This window comes from Patagioenas fasciata, chromosome 1 (assembly GCF_037038585.1).
Source record: "Patagioenas fasciata isolate bPatFas1 chromosome 1, bPatFas1.hap1, whole genome shotgun sequence".
NCBI classification, from domain to species: domain Eukaryota; kingdom Metazoa; phylum Chordata; class Aves; order Columbiformes; family Columbidae; genus Patagioenas; species Patagioenas fasciata.
Window position 1 is genome coordinate 115,310,069 of NC_092520.1, and position 24,837 is coordinate 115,334,905.

A 24,837-nucleotide genomic window follows, 5' to 3' on the forward strand; every position below is an offset into this window, starting at 1 on the left:
ACAGCCTACTCTTTCTTAAAAATAATGTCACCAAATAGGATATTAGATTAGAAGACAAGTATTTGCACTGGTTTTTAGACAGCTTTTGAAATTAATATCTTTTGCATGTAAAGCTATGTTGCCAGAGTCCTTGCAAAGAGAAAAACTTTGTCTTGATTATAAAATATTACTGAAGTGCTTCAATAATTCTCTTATTTCATTGTAGCTATTTCTAGTTTAATATTTTTCCATAAAAATACACAAAGTTTTATGCAAAACTCTAAAAACTAACTTTTTTTGTCATGCATCCCTCTAAAAAAGATACACACATACATAGAATGGCTGGACATGTAAATCAAAGGAAACAATGGAAAGAGCTTCTGCTTATAGCACATTAGTTGGCAAATGAAGCACACCTATTTTGTAATGAGAGGTGTAACAGTAAATAACTATTACCATAGTTAATTTCCAAGTAAAGTTATCTGTTAATTTGTACTGTGTAGAAAACACTTGCACCATATTTATAGATTATTAACTCAAGTAATAAAAGAGGGCTTTTTTAAAAGCAGAAGTTATTTCCATGCCCAAATTTGCTTTTAAGAAGCCGATCTGAATGCTGTCTCAACTCATGTAATGGCATTCCTGGCCTTTATTTGGGGAAATTAAGTTATTCGTACTTATGAAATTCATGTTATACTGATCCAAGTACTGTAACCCTGTTGATTTTAGAGAAATGAAAAAAACCCAAAACCCTCAAATTCAAGACTTTTGACAGAATTATCAAGTTCTGTTAGCATAATTTTTAAAATTGGGAAACCTATAAATATAAAAAAAAAGTTCTAAATAAGGTTTTCTATTCTCAAGTGCATGCTAATTAAAATCACATCACAGCATAAACAGATAATAAAACATCTTTAATATAGCTACAATTCAGTTTTCAAAATATTTATTTCAAATGCTATATTTCTATGTCACTTTAGCTTTGAAAATGAAAGCTATATTTGGGTAATCATAATTCTTTTATTTTTCATTTGAATGATAGTTGATTGGCTTGTTTCAATGACATTTTATTGTAAGAAGTGTCTGATACTGAATTCTTGTAAGAAAATAAAAAAGACAACACATAAATTGGAAGGCTATTGTTTGTTAGCAAAAGTATTAATGTGAATATTGTTTCTAGTGATTATGATATGGCAGTTGTGAGTGAAAAATACTTCTTACTGCACATGCCCCAGTCTTTTCAATACATTTACTTTTAAATAAAATAGTAGTTTATCTGGGTGACAGTGTTACATATTGTTTTTGTTTTGTTTTGTTTTCTGTTTGTATAACAGGTGTTACTTTTGTACTATGAGGGTGACTGAACACTGACATAGGTTGCCCAGAGATGTTGTAGAGTCTCTCTTCTTGGAGATACTCACCAGGCATCTGGACATGGTCCAGGGCAACAACATTTAGACATCCTTGCTTAAGCAGAGGGGTTTGACAAGATGATCTCCAGAGATCCCTTCCAAACAAATTAAGATCCTGTGATCTTCTTTTAAGAGCAATTCAACTTTTCTTCCTATGGATTTAAAATAACAGTATGTTCCTTTCGTATTCATTACCTGGAAATATTAGAAAGGAGGGTAAACAAAGAAACAAACCAACAAAAATTTCTATTACAAGCTTGTATAATGATGAATTGAAAAGTTAAAGGATGGATGATAGAAACTGAGCATCTGTTGTTACTACAGTTCTGTTTAAAGAAGGGTGGTTGCAAGAAATACACTTTATTTGTCCAAATGAAGTGGAAGTAAATATTTTAAAGGATACTGATATAATCATTGTTTCAAATTTTTCATTAAGTATTAGTGAAACACAACTAATTGAGTAAAATGATGTGAGACTATAATACAAAGTTCAACCAATGGTAGAACTAGAATTGATTTTCAGCAAACTAGGGAGCCATCACAACTGAAAACAAAAGTATAAACAGTGAGGTAATAAGCTACATAAGGGCACAAGGAATTCAGATCTGTTATTCTCAGGATAAACTGCAAATTAATTTGAAGGTAGAATTAATTGAAGAAGGCATATCTGAAAGACAAAGCTTTGATGGTAGTGTAGAAACTAAGTAACCTGAGTTTATTAATTTACAAAGCAAGAGTTTTCAATAGATGAACTTGAGACAGAAAATGAATGTGTTAGAATTTCCCCTATGGAAATTGGAGCTGTGACAGAGCAATCACAGCCATAACACTAAAAAAATAACTGTCTTGACAGCTACATTGTCTTTTAGAGCGGTGACATTTCAGTGCTTTTAAATACTAGCACAGTATGAGAGCAACAGGGTTCTGAGCTTGTTAACTTTGAAATATTACTACAGTGTAAGTTAATTTTTAAAAATAAGTTAAAGAGTTATCATAACTTTTATGCTTGTTGTGATCATGATATTCTGGATTGAAATATTAGACTTTTTTTCTTCTCTCCAAATGACCTGTAGTTTAAAAAAAAAATGGGTTAATTTGATGCTGATTTTTTTAATTAAAAATTTTCTCATGGACAATTTGATTTAAATCTTTAGCTGTTTTTTTTCTTTTTTTTTTCTTTTTTTTTCTTTTTTTTTTTTTTTCCCCCTGTGGCTGTTTATGGTTTAGCATTTGAAATGTTTATACAGGAAATAAACAAAATCAGAAAAGAAAATTAAATAACTCAGAGTTACTGGTAGCTTAAACCTTCATGTTGAAATACAAAAAATGTCATCATTATTGCCAGAATATGATAACAGTACTTACAGTTTTTAGTACTACCAGTGTAGATCTGATGTATAGAAATACAACTATTTTGGTACAAAATTTAGCAAAGATAACTTGGATGGTTGTCTTGTGCATATAGGAAACAATATTAAACTCCAAAAAGAAAATAGTTAGCAACTTGCCAAGGTGGTGGTTCTGTCATCCCTTTTGGGGGCAGAATTCAAGGATAGTAGCAACTGTCTAAACAAAGGCAAAAAGAATATTTGATTTTCTTGTTCTAGGAATCAGTAAAAATACTGCTGATAAAACATAGGTGCACTTTCTCAACACTTTAAAAATACATAATTATATACAGCAGCAAGCAAGACCTTTAGATGATGGATCTTTCTTTATCAGGCCAAAGAAGGCATTATGAAAGGAATGATTTTGAAGAATAAAAGTATAAGTCAGATCAGACGGGAATTACTGACATAACTCCAATATGAAGTAGAATAATCTTGTCCTCTGTGAAAAGGATTTAATTGTCTGCCCTGACCTCCATCTGTTCTATTAATTGACTGCTTTACTTTGTGGTAGATACTTTTGGTTGGTTTTATGCTTTATTAGTGGGATTTCTTAAGATGATATAGTAGTAGCACACAGGAAGCTGTAACTCCTGCCATGTGACAAGGTATATTTTTTCCAATCCTGACCTAAATCAGTTGACTGAGGGCAGAAAAAAATAGATCAGTTCTTCCTAGTTAATTGAGAAGCTACACATTGTCTACTATTCTATTGTTTCTGCAATATCATCCCATATGGATATGACAAAAAACAAAACAAAACAAAACAGAAATCCTTTCCAAAAATAAATGAAATAAATTCCCTTTACAAAATTTAAATCAATTTGACACTGATTGAATTGATGGCATATATTTTATGCATATATTTTACATATATGTATAAAGAGAAAAAGAAACTTGAAACAAATGACCAGGGAGAAGAACAGATCTGCGGGAAAGAATTATGATTTGGAGAAAAGAAGAAACAAGTGATATACACTCTGTGAGAAAGATTTGAGAATTAGACGAGGGACCATCTAAAGTGCAGGCCATGTGCAAAATAGGAAAACGATGGAAGATATTTTTATAAGAGGCCAGGTTTTTAAGCAGAGGAGTACAATAAGATGGGTTTTGGAAAGGTAACGGAACATAGTGTTTTCTCATGAAATCATGTTGTTAAAAACTATTTGTCCTCATTATGAAAGGTTCTAGTGTATTTGCTTGCCTTCCTCTGTTCACTTTTTTCAACTGTGATCAGATATTTATACCATGTATGAATCTACAGTGCAGTTAGTGTGAGTACTGTTGTATGTATCTGTTAAATGGTCAAAGAAATCTGTGAAAAATCGTATGATTCATTTCTTTATCCCTTAGAAATATTGAAAGTAACCATGTAGTTTTGCAGTCCTATGAAAACAGGTGGAAAGTGCTAAATATTATGATAATGATAGTGTTACATGGGTCCTGTTAGCCATTCATAAATAGTACTTATTGCATCAAAAATGTCAGGGGAAACATGTTTTCTGTCAAGCTGAAAGACAGAAGCAATATAAACATACATTTCTAAAATTATACTGTTTTCCCACAAACCTATTGGTTCTGTCAGTACATACTGATGTTAGGTGTAGATGGTCAAAATGAATGGATAACAGTGTTCACAGAGCTGTGATTTTGCTTTGAGGAAAATACCATGCAGCCGAGTTTTCAAGATAACACAGAGATGGCTGTGCTGGTAATAACAATAATAAATAGGAGGAAGATGAAAAGAACTGAATGGTAGGTGACAAAATAGCTGGAAGTTTATTATAAAGTCTGTATAATCAATTTCTTACCAATGGATGCTGGATCATCTTTAATCAACCAACAGCAGAATTAATCAGAGAACAGACAAAAGCTATTAAAAACTCAGAGCAGTATATATTCTTCTTGATCTTAGTCATGAGAACTTGGTTTGAAACAGGAAAATGATGAGTTTTTAAACTTTGTGTATCATGGTTATAGAGTTAATTCTGTTTGTAAAAGGTGAGAGAAGGAATCATCTTCCTGTACTTCAGCTATCGGACAGTTAGATGGCTAATCTAGGCTAATGACTTGGACTCCCTAAGCATAATCTTCAGGATGTTGTCATGGTGATTGGCTTCAACTAATTTTGAATGTCAAATACCTATGTTACAGTAGGAAAAACTGCTGCCTGAAGTGTATGCTTCCAGAGTAGATAGAATATCTAACTTTTTCACACAGTTAGTGACATGAACATGAACTATAGAGTTGTGTCCAAAGTCAAGGAGGTACCTTTTTGTTGTGCTAGGCAAAGATGGAAACTTCAATAATGGGAGTGGTAGGGTGAACAGGAAGAGAAATTACAATTTCTGCATTTGTTGTTGGCTTTCCTTTCCTACTCAGATACCAGTTTTACATACTACAAAGCAAATACAATATTGTGGTGGGTTGACCCTGGTTGGATGCCATGTACCCACTGAAGCTGCTTTACCAACAAACCTGCTCCAGCTTGGGCCCCTCTCTCCACAGATCCACAAGTCCTGTCAGGAGCATTTTCTCACTCCTCTCTCCACCTGCAGTTGCACAGCACTTTTTCCCCTTCTTAATTCTGTTATCTCAGAGGTGCTACCACCATCGCTGGTGGGCTCGGCCTTAGCCAGTGGTGGGTCCATCATGCAGCTGGCTGGTATTGACTCTGTTGGACATGAGAGAAGCTTCTAGCAGCTTCTTATAGAACCCATTCCTGTCACCCCCCAGCTACCAAAACCCTGTCACACAAATCCAACAGAGATATGTTACATTAGAGTTCTGAAAAGCCTTTGATGCAAGAAAATATAATTAACTAAGTGTGAGATGACTTTGAAGTGATGTGTGTAGTAGAATGATAAGGGCTATCATGCAGACAATTTTGAGAAATTTAGTTTATTTTTCTCACCTAAGAGAAAATCATTCACTTAGTAATTCTGAGATTTCTTTTGGAGTTTTTAAAAGAGCATTAAAAATGATCTGATTTTTATCACTTGGGAAGGGTGGGGTTGGAAACAGAGGACTTTTTTAACTGAAAAGAAAATTCCCTACAAAGCACTTGATTTTTCTACATTTCTCTTTTCCCATCCGAGCCTAGCTTTCTGTTCTTTTCCTGCTGCCGTTTTGGCAACAAACAGTTAAAATTGAAAAAATAGTGATTAAAAAAAAACAACCCAAACCCCAAGTAACTGAAATCAAGACATCTTTTTCAAGCTTGAATGGGTATGGAATTATTCTTTGTATTGTATCTTCTTTCTACTTCATGTAACAATTTTAGAACTTGTATTTCCAAAAGGATGGAATTTCAGAAATCTGTTTCTTAGGCTTCTAGATTTTGTTGTTGGATTTTGTTTAATAATTATTCAGCTTTTAGTGTTGTTTTACAAATTAATCCCAATTTTGCTGTTATTCTTGTTGTGTATTTCCTCTTATATCACAGGTTTGTCAACATATCTGATGTCAGATGGCAGCCATATTACATTTATTTTCTGGGGGAATATAAACTTTATTTTATTCCCCATTTTCTATATTTAAGCAAAAAATGTACACTACATAAAAACAGGTATAGTAAACATTGGACTGCAGACATCCATTGAGGAAAGCTAGGCGTGGTTCTGACCCTGAGACTGTCTCTTAATAAATAAAATGGTTCAGTCCTGTTCTCTGCCCCTGAGACCACACAGCATGGCACAACTTTCATCTCTGTAGTGAAGATCTGGTTTACCTGAAAAAAAACGAAGGAGATCTACCTTTTCTGTACTGTCTGTTGAGAACTTCCAGCCTGTCCTTCTCCCTGATTTGCCTCTGCAATGTCTGGAAGGTGATGTAGCTACAAAGTACGAGTCCTGTGGCAGGACAATGCTAGAGCCCATGCTCTAGTCCTGTTTAGTTTACTGCTTAGACCTAGATTCCAGTGCTTACTTCACTGGTGTAAAAACAGAGATCAGGATCCATAACAGAATTTCCTTATGTTAATATTCTGCTTAGCTTTTAGGGGTCCACAGTACATGATTCACAATTCCCAGGACTTATGTCAACTAGAAAGTTAGGAATTTCACACTTCATTATTAACTGAGCATAGACAGGATATTAAGCAGAGTATATGAGACAGACCCTTTCTAGATGGGATTTTTAGCTCAACGGTTGGTAGGTAAAGCAAAAGGCAGCAGGTAACAGGAATGATTTCCTTGTTACTGTCTTCTAAAATCTATTGAGTGATTTTGGTGATCCTATTCTTTATAATGTTTTATGGAGATTTGTCTTGCTGAGATAAGTTCTCTATCTTCTTAAATATAAGGGTCTCATGACAGCATTTAGCTGGAGAAAGCCCGCTAAGATAAGAGGAAAGCAACACAGGGACAGAAGTTAGGGGATGTTCTTCCCCTCTGCTGGTGAAGTTGTACACTTTCTAGCAAAGAAAGAAAATATAAGAAGAAGAGTAAGTTGGAAAAGGTTTAATGATGTGATAGCATAATAAAGATAATTCTCAGTCCCAATTTGTATTTAATTAAATGACTGTCCTATAAACTGCATAAGGCTTGCTTGAAAGTAGAGACTACCTATCTGGGAGAGTTTTTGCTTTATGAGTCTGCAAAGTTACAGTTTTCTCACAGTCCAAGGGTGAGAATCTCAGAGCAAAAGTCTTTCAGTTTAGAAATGACAATGTGAAAGCAGTGCTCATAGCCATTCCGATCTTCGAAATTTAATGTTTGTAACCTGAAAGAGGGGAGGTGTGGGTGTAGACTTCTTCAGTTTAATGAGGGTAGTGACTCAACTCTCCCTTTTCCAGGATGAGTGCATAATTGTGACATTATCATATGAATGAAGGCACTACCAGCACCTTGGAGCTGAACTAGGTAATGCAATGAAAACATCATGCTTGTTTCTCCCATGTAATTCAGTTCTAGGAATCTGTATAATAGAGCAGCAACTGTGGTTGGTTTGTTTTTTTTTTTTTTTTACCATATAATGGGATGGGAGTGCTAAATGCCCAGTTGGTTTAAGTTGCTTTTCCCACCCTGCTTTTGGTTATGGTAACATTTGTAATGCTTCCTTCTCTTAGACTGGAAAAACAACAGGAAGATATCAAATTCTAAACATTAAAAAGCCTCAAGAGATCAAATTGCCTAACAGTCAGTCCCTCAGACAGTTTCTCAGTTGGTTCAGACAAGAGTTTTCTTCCATCACTGAGGAAGGCATACCATAGGGTTAATGGCAAAGACGGGGAAATGAGGACTGTAAATTTCCCAGTTTAATATTTAGACAGAGCCTTATAGATTCCCTTAAGAATTTCCTTTTTAGTCATTTGACCTTAATTAATTAAAAGAAGTTAAGTCCATTCCATGTTAGAAAGGTTTATTTTATATGTGTTGCAGCAGTGATGAGTAAGAAGCTTTGATATTTTTTAAGGTTTATTCACATTATAAAGGTCTACTGTACAAACCTAAAATAATATCTATAAAATAGTGATTTTTATATGTATGTTTTGATTTTTATATATCCATAAATTATTTTTTTACTCCAGACATAACAAATTTTGCTCTACAGGAACTCAAGGCTGAACATCTTCTTTGAGATCATAATTTTTGCTTTTGGAGTAACATATCTGAATTTAAGAAAACAGAGGTGCAGAAAAGAAAAAAGAGAGACCCAAAGAGTGTTACATTTCTTTTACAAGGTCATATCAGAAGTAAAAGCTGGAAATTAAATCAGCAGTTTTACTAGACTGTACTGAAGAAAATTTTTTGTACATTTCCCTAAAATATGTACTTGGAAGAGTAGTGTTTTCTTAAGACTTTGGAGTCACAATTAGACAATGACTATCAAATAAATAAATGTATCTTCTGATCACTGTCCATGGTCATATTTTAGGCATTGGACTCTTTCTGAACAAGAAAGACTTAGTACCTTCTCAGACCACTTTGCAATCAAAGTTAATTGCTACCTTATTATTTGAGAGTGTGTCATGAACTCGCTTGAACTCAAACTAAAGACATTTGAATGGCTGTGGTGTCCATTCAGCCATAAGAATCTAAAATTCATACCATGAATGGTCAAATTTTGTTCTGAGTAGAGCACACTTCTAATTTGGGGATAGTTAGTAATTTAAAGTTTATTTTTTAAACAGTTTATGCCAAGTTTCTTACTTCCTAATATTCATAGCTCATGTTTATTTGCAATCTTCATCAATTTATATCAAGAAGTAGAAAGTATAATGAAAACTATCTTACCACTGAAAGTTGTCCATGCTTCTTATGTACAATGCCAATTGAAATAAGTGTTCAAAAGTCAGTGAGATAAGTGCAACCATCTTAACTGAGCATTTCCAGTAAGTCTTGGGTCCTCCTCGCCATAATGTGGTGTGGGGGTTTTTTGGATGGTTGGTTTTCTTTGTTTGTTTGTTTATCATACAGGAAAAAAAAACAGGGAAACTGTATCTATGATTGTTCAATAACAGCTTTTTATAATTAGATGTAAACACCTGTTTTTTTTACAGAATGCTTAAGGAGTGAGGTGTTCGTTTGATCATCACATGTTTTCTTTCACTCCACTTGCTTTTCAAATTGTTTTCATTATTGAGAGAGCTGCAGCTTTGAAAAACAACTTAGGGACAACACAGGCTTTTCTTACGATCCCATTGTCATTTTTGATAGTGTATGGGAACTGATAAATTCATAATAACAGAGGTAGCTGGAGCCAAGAAGCAATGATAATGTGTGTAAATGTGTGTCCATTTCCTGAGAAGTAGATGGTGATTGTATTTTCTAACCTGAGAGTTTTACTGACCTTGTCCAAAGAGAGACTTATTAGAGAAATTCATAGGAGGATAAACGCAACATATTGTTAAAAAAAAAAAAAAAAAAAAAAAAAGTTAATTTAACATTTGTATATTATTTGTATTGTTTTTCAGGATTTATTTCCATCATTTACAAAAATAATATAAATGATTCACCTTTGTCTTCAGTTATTTCTAAACATAAACATTGGACGAGCTTCAAGGTTCATAATGATGTTTTTAAAGTTGACATTTGTTTTCATTTTAAGAAAGGACACATCATAGTTCATAAATTTGTATTACTGATATTTTAGTTTCTTTTCATTTCTAATTTTTAAATCTTCAAGAGTTAATTAATAAGAGATACGTTAGAATGTGGTGTAAAAGACAAATGACGGTATTCTGATTCACTAAAAGTCCCTCTTACCTGCTGAATTGCTGTGACTGAACAGCAAGGTACTACCGCAGAAATCATACTGCCATGTAACTTGGTTAACCTATTAATAATGTTAATATGTGGTTCAGATACTCATCCCTACTGAAGTTTACAATGTTAAATTAGGGTTATTATGAGTCCATTTTTAAAATAATGATTTAATAATATGCTGTTGAAATTATTCTTTATGGTAAAACGCTTACAACAAACCCCAACAAAATAAACATATAACTTCAATTAGGAAAGATAATTTTTCACTAGATTCTGCTTCATGTTATTTGTTATTTTTGTTCTGATGACTAGTTAATGTGTTAATGCACTTATCACTATCTACTATTTCTGTCTTTGCACTGGTTGGCAAAGACTGCAGGTCTGTTATAGGTCAGACAGCGGGGCTGAAAGAGCTAGCAGTATTCTGGGTGTTAGCCAAGAGGATGTTTCTTTATAGATCCAAGATTCTTAAAATCTAAATGGCTATGTGTGCATGAGTCAGAAATGCAAACTTTGTATATGATCCTGATAAGGCAGGGAAATTAAAGCAGATTTTCTGAGTAGATATAATACCCACAAAGCTAACTTTTGTTGGTCTTATTTCCTAGATAAGGAATCAGATAGCAAATTCAGTTCCAGGTCAATAATGAATGTTTCCCTTTTGCTGTCCTTTCACACCATTCAAAATGATGGCATATAACTAGATATTTGATCCAAAGACACCCTGTAATTAGTATGGATAAATATTATTTACTAAATCACATTTTTGACAGTTATATATTATCTCTAGTATGTTTATCAACTGAGGATTTCCACGTTTCTTCATGCTGCCATTTTTTATTCTCTCCATGTTGGTAATGTCTTGACTCTTGTCTGTCATTCCTCTTTTCTTTCTTGTTTTGTCTCCTCTTTTCCTTTTGTGTTTGCCCACACATTTTTTTTTTCTTTCTTTATCCATTTTTCATCATCTAGATCACTGTCCTTCCTTCAATTTTGTCATTTTTCTCAGTGCTTGATTCCACATTTCCTTTTCCTGTAATGTTATTACAAACTTCTGCAGTGTGGGTGCCAAGACATTAGGATCTGCTGCTCCTCCCTGAGCACAGATTAAATCCTCAGTCTGGTACAACTGGAAAATCTGCTTTGTTTTGCATGGTCAGAAATGTATACCAAAGCCAGGATGGGAGAGAGCATGACAAAACACTACTCAAAATCAATTGTCTGCTACTGACTTCTGTTGTTAAAGGAGTTAGCAGTAATCAGAAGGGAAGGTGATGCTTGAGGAGGAATTTTGCTTGACTGATATCTGGCTGACCACTTTGAGTGTCAGGGAGCAGCTGGAGTGGGGCTGCCCACAGTGTAGGACAGGACATCCTCCTAAAACACCCTGTCGAGGTGGGGCTGGGGACAGGGACAGGACCCTGCCACTGACCAATGTTCATCAGGCCAGTCAGGGTGAGGACTCAGGTCTGAGTTTGACTGGACCAAGATCTGGACTGGACCTGGGTCTGAGCATAGGACTCCCTGGAGCATAGCTTGGGCAGAGACCAGTGACCCTGATCTGGATTGAAATTGGGTCCTTTGGCCCTGAGCAGGGTGGGAAGAGGTCCCAGATAGGACTTGGCAGGGCCTGCGAGAGCTGGTGGTGCCTTCAGGGACATGGCACTTAGAGCTGTTACTGATTTGTCCTACAGAAATTATGCTTAAGTTGCAAGTATTTTGGAGGCAGCATCTGAGCCTCTTATTTACCAGTGAAAATGTCAATAGAGATTTGGTTCACCATAAATGAAATGTATCTGGCCTCTGGTGTTCAGCTCTTTCAAAAATTTTGCAGTATGAGTGCTAAAATAAAGTCATTGAAGAATTTCAGGAGTTTTCTATCTTTATTTCAGATTCTTTTCCTTGCCTAAAAGAATCAGCATAGATGTCTCCTGTGATTATTTTTGGGTTGTCTGTGGTTGTTGTTATTTGTTTGTTTGTTTTTATTTGGAATCACCATCAATAGCTACTTACCTTGTATTTTTTCTGCTCTTGAAAACTGATTCTATATCTTCACAATACAGAGTCCTGACTGAAAACAAGACCTGGTAGACCACTTGTATATGTTTTATATATAAATGTGTGTTCATCCTATCAAATGTAAAGTATCAGTATCAGTTTCCTATAATAAGGATTTTTTAGTTGTGGAATTACTTTCTGATTTTTGTTTAGGTAGAAGAATGTAAGTATTAACAAGTGCTGTGTGTTTGTTTTTACTGCTTGCACTGGTTAGCATATATAAATATATAAGTGACTTGTATTTCATTACAAATTAACAGAATTGTTATATGACTTCTCTTCTGTCTAAAAATTAAAAGTAGAAGCATACAAGAAGATAGCATTACATAGTTGTAACACTACGTAGGCCAAATCTGAATTTTGAGAGATTGTATCACATTTTTTTTTCTTTTCAGTTTCCATTGTTCCTTTTTGTCACACATAGAAGAAAGAAAACAGATATGAAAACCAGTAACTTTATATTGAATTTTGGCTGTTCTCATACTTGCTTTGAACTAATGTAGTGCTAATACATTAGCTGGAATTTCTGAATTAGATGGAGGTAAATTAAACTGTCATAAAGAAGAGTATAGCTGTGAAAAATATTTTTATATATAATTCATATCATAACAAAGAGAAATTGTCCAATACAGCAAAACATTTAATGGGTGTTTTCTGTGGGAGTGCAAATATATTTAAAAGGGAGATGCTGTTTATTTAGAGCAGAAAATACCCTGGAGATAACTCTTAAATGTGATACCCTTCCTGAAAGCAGCAATGTTTGGGCTGTGGTTTGGTTTGGAAGCATTCACAGGAGCAGAAATGTTTGGCTTGCAGTATAAACTCTGACAAGTCTGTGGCTTCAATTTTCAGTTTTCTTATCTTACATATCTTTGGAAACACATAGTTAACCATGGTGCCTAAAGTTCATAAAACATTTGTGGGCCCTGGCATGGAAGTAGTGTGTGCATTTAATTGTTTTGTTTGGGTTTTCTTTTTAGATTTATGACAATATTAATGTGTCCATTGATTTGAATTTCTTGTTTTTTCTTGGCCGCAGGCTGACTGAGTGGTCTGAACTTCACTGGAAGGAACCATTTCACTGGGGAAGTGGAAGAACTGTGGATATCTCACTGCGCTACTTGCTGTAAAGTGCCATGTGTTGCCAGGATTAAGCCATTGCTGAAGTCTGGGATGGACCTTATGGGCAAACACTCCCTTGTTTCTTCTGGCATCGGGATTCGTCTATGACCAGGCAGCTGTGGTGCCTACCACACATCGGGTTTGGTTTTTTGCTTCCTTAAAAAGGTTACGACTTCCATCACTTCATCTCCTTTGACTACATTTTATTGTATTAGTTTTCATTTTCCTTGACTGATTAATTTTCTCCTGGCTGTGGAAAAAGGAGCCCTGCTGATGTTGATTTAAATAATGTCGAAACCAATGGGACTCCTATGGCTGCCTTTGATCTTCACTCCAGTGTGTGTCATGTTGAATTCTAACTTCCTCCTGTGGATAACTGCACTGGCTATAAGATTTACTCTCATCGATGGCCAAGCACAATATCCAGTGGTTACCACAAATTATGGCAAAATACGTGGTTTAAGAACACCTTTGCCCAATGAAATCCTTGGTCCAGTGGAGCAGTACCTGGGTGTTCCTTATGCCTCTCCTCCAACTGGGGAAAGGCGATTTCAACCCCCAGAGCCACCATCATCTTGGACAGGTGTCCGCAACGCCACACAGTTTGCCGCTGTCTGCCCTCAGTACCTGGATGAGAGGTCACTACTCAACGACATGCTGCCGGTCTGGTTTACAGCCAATCTGGATACTGTGGTGACATATGTTCAAGATCAAAATGAAGACTGCCTGTATTTGAACATCTATGTGCCCACAGAGGATGGTAAGTACACTTAAGGACCACTGTGCAGCGCACTCACCAGTTCTGCACCTGAACAGTAGCCAGGTCTTTAAAGCATCTTGCTAAGTTTCCTCCATGTTTTATCTGTGGAAACGGATCATGCCTCTGAACATTCATTATAAGTAATACTTTGTAGATTGAACATGCTTGCATGAATTCTCTTCCATGTTTCAGTGTAACACCAAACTGCAGTTTCATTTGGAAACAGTGGCTAGGGAGCATAAACCAGCCTTAAGTTTACATCTGAACTACAGCTGAGCATCATTCAGAAGAGAGGAAAGGGGAAATAAACATTAGTAACATATTTATTTTCCCATGTATGAATGGTGGAAATACTGCCACATACTCATTTTTAAAGAGGAATTTCCCTAATCTTATTTTCTTTAGAATAGAAAGTTGTTATAGTAGTTTAGTGTGCAGTTTTTTTCCAGGTTTTTTACCAATGTTTCAGTCCAACTGTTTTCTTCTTCATTCACTAAATTTAAAATGAATTAAACATAATTTTATTACTCAGAGCTGAACTGATGACATTAAATTTTCATGTTTTCTGCAATCTTCTCTCAAGAGGGCTGCTTTAAACTGCCTTACGTAGACAAAAAGGATGAACACAATTGGTAACACACAACTCTTTGAATGTTTTCATGATCTCGATCTTAAACATTCTAGCTTTATGGCATACTGAATATGGCTTTTATGGTTCTGAAAGATTTTGCTTCCTACAGACAAGAAGACCTATTTTCATCACGTCCTGCATGACTAAAGTTTATTCTATATCACAAGCAAATAAAAAAATATACTGGCAATTATATTCAATATTGTGCTAAAAGCCAGTTCTTTCAGCCACCTAGAATGTAGTTACCAATGCATAATGTGACAGATTTCTTGCAGATATGCAAATCCCTTCATGTTAGCTGGGGGTTTGATTTGCATAACCAAGGCATTATTGTTTGTCAGTAACCATACTCTAAATATGCAAATTTTGTACTTTGATTATTATAATCCTTCTGCCTTGATTGGCTTCTTTACTGAGAATTTCTAAGCTGTTTGCCAGTAATAAGCAAACCACCTTCTCTTCCTGTTCTCATCAGCTGAAGCAAAAACCTGAAAGCTAAAAATAAAGGAGAAGGTTTGGGAGTACTGGGAGCTCTGGAAACATAAATACTGCCAAGCTGCTTAAATGAAAAGTGCTCTGAAAGAAAAGCTGTATGTATGTGGCTCTGTGTGTGCATGTGTGAGTGTGTGGGGACAAAGGAGCAGATCTTTCCACTGAGTTCTTCTCCTCTTCCAGTCTCGCTGCACTGCGTCTCACTCCTTGGATAATAACACAGATAATTCTTTCCCAAATTTCCTTGTGGTCTGGATTTTATCCTGCAGCTTTTAATTAGTCAATAGGACAAGTCTGCCCTAAAAAGCATTTCATGTTAAGATCTGATTTGTTCTCATGGAAGGAATATCAGATCTGCTAACTCAGTTTTATTTTAAAGTCCACTGTTAATAAATTAATATATTTCTCCAATTTAGTAAGAAGAAGTTCCATCCATTAATTATGGAAGAGAGGAAATTAGACATGGAAAAATACATACAAATGTCTAGGAAAAGTATATTTGATATTAAATGGAGAATAATAAAGTACTGTGTGCTGAATGACTAACAACCTATAAAATTCCTCATCTTGCTTGTAATAGCTAATGATATTTGCTTTTAGATTAAAAATAGAAAGGACTGATAAATTTAATTTTACCTATTGTAGACCTTTTTTTCCACTTAATTCCACAAAAGAAGTGTGTGTTTTACTCTTCCTCCTGGTTTTAGATTTTTTTTTTTTTTACACTAAATAGAATATAAATTGAGCCTATTTTCTTTTATATATCCTCTTCAAAAAATAAACCCATGCATTACAAAGTATATAGCTGAATAATGAGAGACAAGATTTTGTGTTACTGATGAGGTTAAAGCAAAATTGTTCCAGTACAATATGACAAACATTTTTAGCAGGTTCCAATGGGGAACAAGAAACTTAAAAATGAATAGACGGAATACATGATGTTTTAATTGTATGCTGTATATCTTATCACTAGTTAAATATAACTTAATGTGGCTCTTTTGGTGAGGAAAATATGCAAGCTTCTGCTCATAAGGATGATTAAGAACTGACCTACAAATCACATCTCCTAAGTTAGTGTGTCTCCAAATCATGCTAAATATAAATGGCCTTAAATTGTAGTCTGTACAATCTGATTAAACACATTATACTTCATTATATGAGTCTTAGTTGGCAAAAATAAGCTACGTTGTTATGGAGACAGACCGTGAAATTAGGTTTTGAAGCAAGATCTCAAAGTGAGTGACTTTGAGTTAAATTCACATTTTAAATTATTTCACAATTAGAGATGTATTTAAAAGAGCTTTGAAACTCTTTTGTGTCTGGAAGAAAAGGTGGGTAGAATCATCCAAACCTAATTAATGTTCTGACTATAAAACTTAATCTGAATCATTTTGTGCTTTTTTTAAAGAAAACTTTGGTGAAAAGAAATGATGAACAACCCTAATGAATTAACTGGGTTCATAGGCAGTGCTGAATTCAAACTAATTCTGGTGATAACTTCTTAAAATGCAGCTGAGTGTTGGTGTTTTGTTTTGTTTTGTTTTGTTATCTATATAGCATGACCTGTTTGTTATTACTTGTTTGGTTTGATCAAAGAGAACCAAATTTTGACCATATACTTTGAATAAAGAATTGAAGAATAAATGCACACATGCATTTATCTGATTTCAGTATTGCTTCACTGGAATTCTGCCAGTATAAACTAATGGAAATAAGAGATGAATACAGTTGCTTTAACTAGGTAGATAAAATTAGTTTTTTATAATAAAATAGTTTGAAATGTTGCTGCTTCTGGCTGAAGAAGTACACTGAAATTAAATGACATAAAATTTTATAGTTTCTTAACCTAGTTGGCATCTCTGGGTAAATAAATTAAACAACTCTGTTACACAGTTTATATGCGTATTAATCAAAACCTTTCTTTTGACTCATAAGATTCTGGATTTGAAATGTGAAACAGTAGCAGAATCCTGTCAAATGTTAAATTGTTCCTGTGAAGCAGAAGATATCTTTGTTTAAGGAGCTTTTTTTAAAATTTAGGTGAAAATATTATTAATAATAGAAACCAAAACATTTACCTTCAACTCTGTGTATGTGGATTTTTATTATTTTGCTGTTGTTCATTAACAAATGGTTTATATTGAGAGTTTCCTTAGAGTAACACTTATATTTCAGAGAATCTAGAGTCCCAAGAGAATTTCAGTGTTTGTTTCCTTTGGCTTTGGAAGGGAAAAAATTGCAACCACTATAATCTATCAAGACCTTTTTTTTTTTTGGTCATAATAAGTATAAATAATGATGTAGTTATTTTAAAGATACACAATGCAAGCAATAAAGATAAAACTTAGCAAACTGCTTTCATTTTATGTGTCAAATTTACAATAAATTACTCAAGAAATGAAGCAAATAAAATATTTATAGAACAATTACTATTTTATCCTAATTGCTTTCTAAACATTTGGCTTGATCTTCAGAATCATTAGTGTGCCTATATGCTGTCTTGTCAGCTTTTCCAGTTACTGTGAACTGTAATTTTCCCCAAGAATACTTGAATGTCTGTTTTGAGGAGGTCATCTAGGGAAATGATATTGAGGACAGTCTGTTTATGATAACGTTAGTCTGAATATGGGTTTATCTACAGTGGAAATGCTAGATTGAAGAGGACACAGACTGTTAATCGGCTGTGCTTAATCCCTGGCCTTTATCATTTGAATCTGTGGATGCTGAAGGAGATTGCTAACTCTTATCATAACTGGGGAAAAAAATATAACTAAAAACAAACAGAAAAGACCTTAAATTTTAATTTCTTCTATAATAAAATTTGAAACTGTGTTAAAAGGAGGGCAAAGTAAAAATAAAACAAAACAAAACAAAAACTTATGAAACCCAAAAACCATGAAAATCTTTTTGTTTCTTTGTTTAAAACCTGCTCTGTTCAGATCTAAATAGAAAATAAAATGAAAAGGCGACTTTTCATTGTCTTTGCATGGTCAATAGTTAGCATATATACTTTACTTACTTTGGTATAGAAATAGAGGGTACATTCTACATGAGTGAGTAGCTATCCAACCACTATATATCTGTTAGGGATTAACTAATGAAGTATTTAGCATCTTTGGAGGTTTGCTTACTAAAAATGCACTGTAAGCTCTTGTCTCATTTGCATCACAATAAATACAGCTGAAGTGACAACAAAAGGTGGTAGGCCATGATGCTTATTAAGGTAGAATGAGTTGGTCATGATTTTTTCATTAGATTAGGGAAACTGAGAGCATTGTCCAGGATTAGTATTATATTTAACTGTGGGCTACCAGGAAGAAAAAAAAGTCTTGAGCAAGAACAAAGAGATCAACAGTGTTCCTTCTCTGAGCAGTGATGTGAAGGAAAGGTCCATGCAACTTTAGATTCTATGTCTATTTGACTAAGAAATAAAGAAATTAACCATTTGACCAAAACTGATAAAGAAGGTGTGCATTAGGTTATTTGCATAGCTTGCATACTCTGACACCTTTTCCTATTAGTCAATTGTCTGTTTAGTATATAACTGTTTGCAGCCTTCTCCTTGTCGGTGCTGTTGAACTGCAGTGTCTAACTTGGAAAGAGTCTTTTAATCAAAATTATACTGATAAAACCTGATTGACAAAAAAAATAACTTTTTGGCTTTTTTTAATTGGGGTGAAGGAGAAAAAAGTAGTAGAAAGATGAGTCCTATGTTTACAATTATTTGATGACAGGGAATAAAGAAATCTAAACTATTAAATGGCTTCTTTATTAACATGAAGAGTAAGGGTCCATATGTAAAGATAGTAACACAGCATACAAGATAGGTACAATATTGTACAACATTTTTGTTGAATTATTAGCAGGTGATAGTAGTAATACTAACTCCTATTTTACAAATAAACCTGAATTTCTATAGAGTAGTTTCTCCTAAACTGTATATAATTGCAAGTTTCAGTAGATGCATACCTGTCATTTATCAAGTAATATCAAAATTGCAATTGTTCTATTATTTTTTCACTACTTTTGTAAATTTAAGTAGCTACTTAACAAGTCAAATTCATGATTTATGCATATACCTTCAAGAAATTAAGAATCCAATATCTCTTGTTTACAGGTTTACAGTTTTGATTCTTCTTCAATGTCTTTATTATCTGTTTTAAAATTAGTTATAATTTGGTATAGGTATGCAGAGTCTTACTTTTGTTTTCTGAAGTATTTTTAAAAGCAAATTCATTAAATAGTTATATTTAAAAATATTTTAAATCTGTTTTAAAACATATTTAGGATTTTTTTTTAATAGATTACGATGTTTGAATAGCTACGTATTACAAATAATGTTTCTTCTGAGATAGAATATAACAAGTTTGTTCTCAGTTTCAAGATTGTCACAGTTTTTGTCAATAACTGGTCTACTTTTAACATCCACCCTTTCAGTCAATTCTTTGTCTTCTTCAGAAAAATGCAAATTCCTTACTGAAATTCTCTTGTTATTTAAGTGCATTTCAGCTTATACTGTTCAAAAAATATACACAATAAGACATATCATTTTATAAAATGCTTGTATCACTTTGCAAAGTGAGAGGGATTAATAATAGATAACAGTTACAATATGAAACGATAAGGTTGGAATTACTGTGTATAATCCCAGTTGAACATAAACTTTTTCATGACGGAGAGAAAATTGCTCTCCCTTGTGAAAGATAAACTCCCCATTGTGTCAGAGAGCCTCAAGCCAATTCTTTCACAGTTAGGGTCCAATATATCCCCTTCTCCTAATCCAGAAATATTGCAGCATCTGTGAGAAAGAAGAAGGCATATGTCTGACTATCCTCTGCCTAGCAGGATAAAGCTGTGGGTAATCCAGGCCCTTATTTTACATTCTTGGTTTTGACAGTCACAAATACCTTCTGACACCAAAGAACAGAACTCTAATCTAGATGAAATAAAGTTCTTAAATCCTTAGAGCTAAACTCAGATTTAGTTGCTGATTTCAAAATGCTGCCCTTCCCTCCAGGAGTTGCCCATTCCACAGGCACTTTACAGGATTGCATCCAAATGGCCTTTTCAGGAACTGAGATGCAGAGAAGACTAGTGAGAAGATTCAGCATTCAGTATCACATTATCTAATCTGAACAGGATTTTTGGCACAGTTTCCTAGAGTCTCATCATTGCCTCATAATGAAAAACCTGCTAAAATGGGGCAAATGTTCTTTAAAACACAATGACTTAATGTTTCTTCTGCAAAGACAAATTAATGTTATCATTCTCTTAGTCAAAGAATTGTAGAGATGTAGATGCTGTGCCATTTGTGACGCAAAAGAAACAGTCTTTAGTTGTGTGGGTCATGAGACAGATCAGACAGGCAATTCTATTTCATTCTGCCCTTTGGCTCCTACTTATCTCTGCAGGGTGTTTTAGGGTTTCTTTTGGTAGTGTTTGTTGTTGTTTTCTTTGTTGTTGTTGTTGTTTTGTTTGTTTGTTTTGTTTTTAATGTAGTTTTTCCCTATGTGTCTTCTTGCTTTTTGACAAAATGCAAATCAACACAATGCCTACGAGCAGCGAGGCTGTGCCTCTGTCCTAGGGCAGTACAGTGGATGCTCAGCAGACTTCTGAGTAGTGAATAGTGTGGAATATGTGTGGGTCTTAGCAGTGTCATGGCTACACCATCTGTGTTTGTTTTAATTTCCTATTAAGACTTTATAAGCTCATTGATCTTCCGTTGGATGTTTTTTGCATAGGTCAGAAAGTTTTGAAAGTTATTTATTGTGCGGTCTTTTTAAATTTTATTTTATTTTTTTATTCCATTAAAATTAAGTTCAGTTTGCCTTACTTAGCATATTAGTTACAGCTTCAGACAAAACCGATACCTTCTGAGTAGTTCAACTTCCTCGTAAGACTCAAAAATCAATTCACATCTGTGAAAATACTTAAAGGAAATGTTCCCACATCAAAGTGATAGTCATAGGTAGCATGGAATCAGGCATATTTGCAATTCTGTTCCAGAAATGTTTAAGTATTTACAAAATAAATTAATGCAAAACCAAAATAAAGCAAATGCTCATCATTTGCTCCTCCAAATTCCTGAAAAAACTGGTGACAACTGAAATAAAGACAAAAAATTTCTCCAGAACATAATGGCTTTTTGCATAGTAGTTTGGTTTGTCATACTTTTTAAAATTAAATAATATCTCCAGCATTCAGTTCTATACATTGGTGCTTCTTGCTTATGACTCCACATAAAATTCTCAGAATTGCATATAATCAATTACATATGCTGAAATATTGTGATAGTACTGGTTGAATGTATTGGTTGTTATCCAAATAGAAAAAAAAGGAAAAAAAAATAATTTTAAAGATAGCGTATTTCATTTGTGCTTGAGATATTATCATCATCTGAGGGAATATGAATGGATTTCTATTCTTATGGTTTAGGGCTTTTTTAATCTGGACGTTGCTCCTGGTACCCAATGTGACAAACAATAAGAAATAATTACTATAAAACCATGAAAATGAACTAATGCTTGCAGCAATCTGGTGCTGATGTGTTAAAAATCCATTACAGAAATGTTATAATAAAAGAAAAATTTGTCTTTTACAGTTCTTGCTGTAGGCAAACTTCTAGCAAATAATAAATTTACTTGCAATGCTAAGTCAAATTCCTGTGCTACATATAGGGAATTTTAGTCACAAATAGAATTCCTGGTGCCTTGTTCCAACATGCTTATTATTCCTGGGTTGGTGTTAAATGGATTTTTAATTGACAGGGTGTGACATATTTAATCTAATGGAGAGAAATTACTTTGTGCTGACTCAAATTACTATCCGATTAATCACTGGTAATGTTTACAAGCCATCATAGCTGGAAATCATGGATACATTGTCTGATTAAGTAAATATGCAGTAGGGTAAATGAAAACCCAATCCAAATATGTACATTTCCTCTTCTTACAAATAAATTAGAATGAAATTATCTTTTATGTGGTATTTTTAGTGTGGCTAGGAAATTTGAAACAATTCTGCATTTGTAATATTACCCCAATAGTTACGCTTTTCCTTGCTCTTCATGTTTTATTCAGTCAGCAGAGGGAGCACAAGTTACCAGCAAACTCATTTTTTCTATCTGTTGACATCACTGAGAGTGCCAAAAATGTTGCTGGTGAACACACCAGTAAAACATGCTAATTTTTAGATGCTGGTTTATGCCCTTGAAGCAGATAGGAAGATATCCCATCCCTTTCCCAAGCTGAAAATTAATTAAGTTGCTAGTGTTCGTCCTGTTTTTGTGGACTGAGTAATTTATATACGGAATAAAGTCTATTCAAGGAAAACATGCACTCGTACTGACAAACTTGCACAAAATTAATTTATTCTTAAATAATAGAAGTTTAGATGAGAAGCAAACTAAGAATACACCAGTTTGCAACTGAATAACAAATGATAATACTTGCTTTGAAATTCTTACAAGGCATTTGATGGCAGAATTGATTCCAAAATACAAAATTTGATCTATTCAGTTATGGTGAGTTAGTAGAGACATTCCTACACAAAAAGGAATAATTCTGTCCTTCCAATTTATAAAATTAACTTACACAGAGGCAGACCTTTTTCTCAATGATGCCATTGACTCTCCATCTTCTGTATTATAGTTATACAGCTGAATCGTGCAAAGTGGCAGATGCATTTTACATCCTCTTATGTCACCGAGACAAAAATGCTTATCATGCCGAAGTTTCATCTTCACTGACAGTACACCGTGTTTAAGATTTTGTTATTGTGGTATTTGAATTAACAGTATAAATAGGCCATATAAAGTCAGAGTACCAAATTACGCAAATTATTGAGGGCTTCCACGTGTAATGTATCTGATTCAAAGGACTGGTATGTTTATGTTTTGCTCATTTGAAATGCTTTTATCATCAGGACTCTCTCTACCTAAACAATAGATCTTGTGCTGTCTCCAGGGAATAGATGCATTAGGCTGAGTTGCAACTGATGACTAGGGTGTGCCCTTGGGAGTTGGATCAAATCAGATGTTTACTGTGACGATGTATAAAAACGTCCATAACAAACCATTGCTATGGTTTGTTACTAAAAATTACCTTAAAGTGTGCTTTAGTCTAAGAAAATAGCACAAATATTGTACAGAAGAGAGCAGCTTAGTATGACAGTCTCGCGGCGGGAATATTTTAATGAAAACAGATTGAAGAAAGAACAAAATATAAATAAATGCAGTAATGTAAACTTAAAAATGAGAAAAATTTCTAAAAATCATGCAGCATGGTCTATTCTTTATTTTCATTTATCATAATATTTTGTCTTATTGTCAGAACCAAACGATGTAGACAGATTGAATAGGTAAACTTTTATTCCTAATTGTAGCCATTTTCACAAAAAGGTACTGAGGGATGTTCAAGCCATATTTTTTTTCTCTTTATTCAGTTTCACTATTCCTCGCAAACACTTGTTGTTACCGACTTTTGCCGTTTTCTCTTTGCTCATGTTATAAGTGAATAACTCTGCTCACTTTAAAAGTTAATACCATAAAATAGACAAACCATAGGATCACAGAATGGTTTGGGTTTGAAGGGACCTTAAAGATCAGTTAGTACCAACTCCACTGCCATGGGCATGGACAACTTCTACTAGGTCAGGTTGATCAAAGGCCCATCCAACCTGGCCTTGAACACTTCCACGGATGAGGTATCCATAGCTTTTCTGGGTAATCTGGTCCAGTGTCTCACCACCCTCATGGTGAAGAATTTCTTTCTTATATCTAATCTAAGTCTACCCTCTTTCAATTTAAAGACATTAACCCTTGCCCTGCCACTGCATGCCCTTGTAAGGAGTCCACCTCCAGGTTTCTTGTAGATCCCCTGTAGGTACTGGAAGGCTGCTATAAGGTGTCCCCAAGAGCCTTTTCCAGGCTGAACAACCCAGACTCTCTCATCCTGTCTTCATAGGATATGTGCTCCATCTTTGTGGCCCTCCTCTGGACTCACTCCAACAGGTCTATGTTCCTTTCACGTTGCAGGCCCCAGAGCTGAATGCAGTGCTGCAGGTGGGGTCTCATGATAGCAAAGTAGAGGGGGAGAGTCACCTCCCTCAACCTACTGACCATGCTAGATGTAGTCTCAGTTTCCATTTCCACAAATGGTGTTCTGCAGATATTCTTAATTATCTTTTTTTTTTTTTTTTTCCCCAAAGTTACACACAAGAAGCAACAAAAGGTGAGGAAACATCATCTACAGTTCTTAAATAAGTTTTGGAAGGGAGGCAGCTATCAAATAGGTGTACCACAAAATTAGCCATGCAGTGGGTGTGAATGGATCAGGTGGAGAAAGCCTGATTCTCTCTCACACCTTAGTCCTTGTGTACCGGATTAATTCAGTGGGTCACTCAGCTATGCTTGGCAAGCTGCATTTGGGCTGTGGGGTAGTTCATGAAGAACCTAATATACCCTGTGGTGGTACATTAGGGTTTTCATTAATGTAGTTGTTATTGTTTGTTGTTGTTTTCATAATTCATTTTTAGCTGAACAGTTCTTGTTTGTATTTGCTTGTCATCATGAAATTCTCATCCCACACCCCCTTGTGAAAATATGGCCAGCAAGTATTTGGGATAATGCAAGACTCAAGAGTGGGATAATGTTTAGATACTGAAAGTGTCAGTTTTCTAAATGGGTACAGTGACCTATAAAAATTCCTGAGCATCTAAGAAGCCAGTGAAAGACCTTCACTGTATAACATCTGTCTTGCTTTAGTTCAACCATTCATTTTCAGCTTTT

General features: G+C 34.5%; 1 protein-coding gene across 3 annotated transcripts in view; it reads left to right on the forward strand.

Moving 5' to 3' along the window:
• Positions 1-24,837, forward strand: part of NLGN4X (neuroligin 4 X-linked) — a 177,497-nt gene that overhangs the window by 39,078 nt on the left and 113,582 nt on the right. For 2 of the 3 annotated variants that reach the window (XM_065856022.2, XM_065856035.2), the window contains exon 3: positions 13,085-13,927. In XM_065856022.2, coding sequence (XP_065712094.1) covers positions 13,456-13,927 — 472 coding nt within the window. In that variant the 5' untranslated portion in view covers positions 13,085-13,455. Of the gene's footprint in view, positions 1-7,574; positions 7,642-13,084; positions 13,928-24,837 lie in introns of all 3 variants that reach the window. The other variant, XM_065856030.2, reaches the window with a different exon arrangement.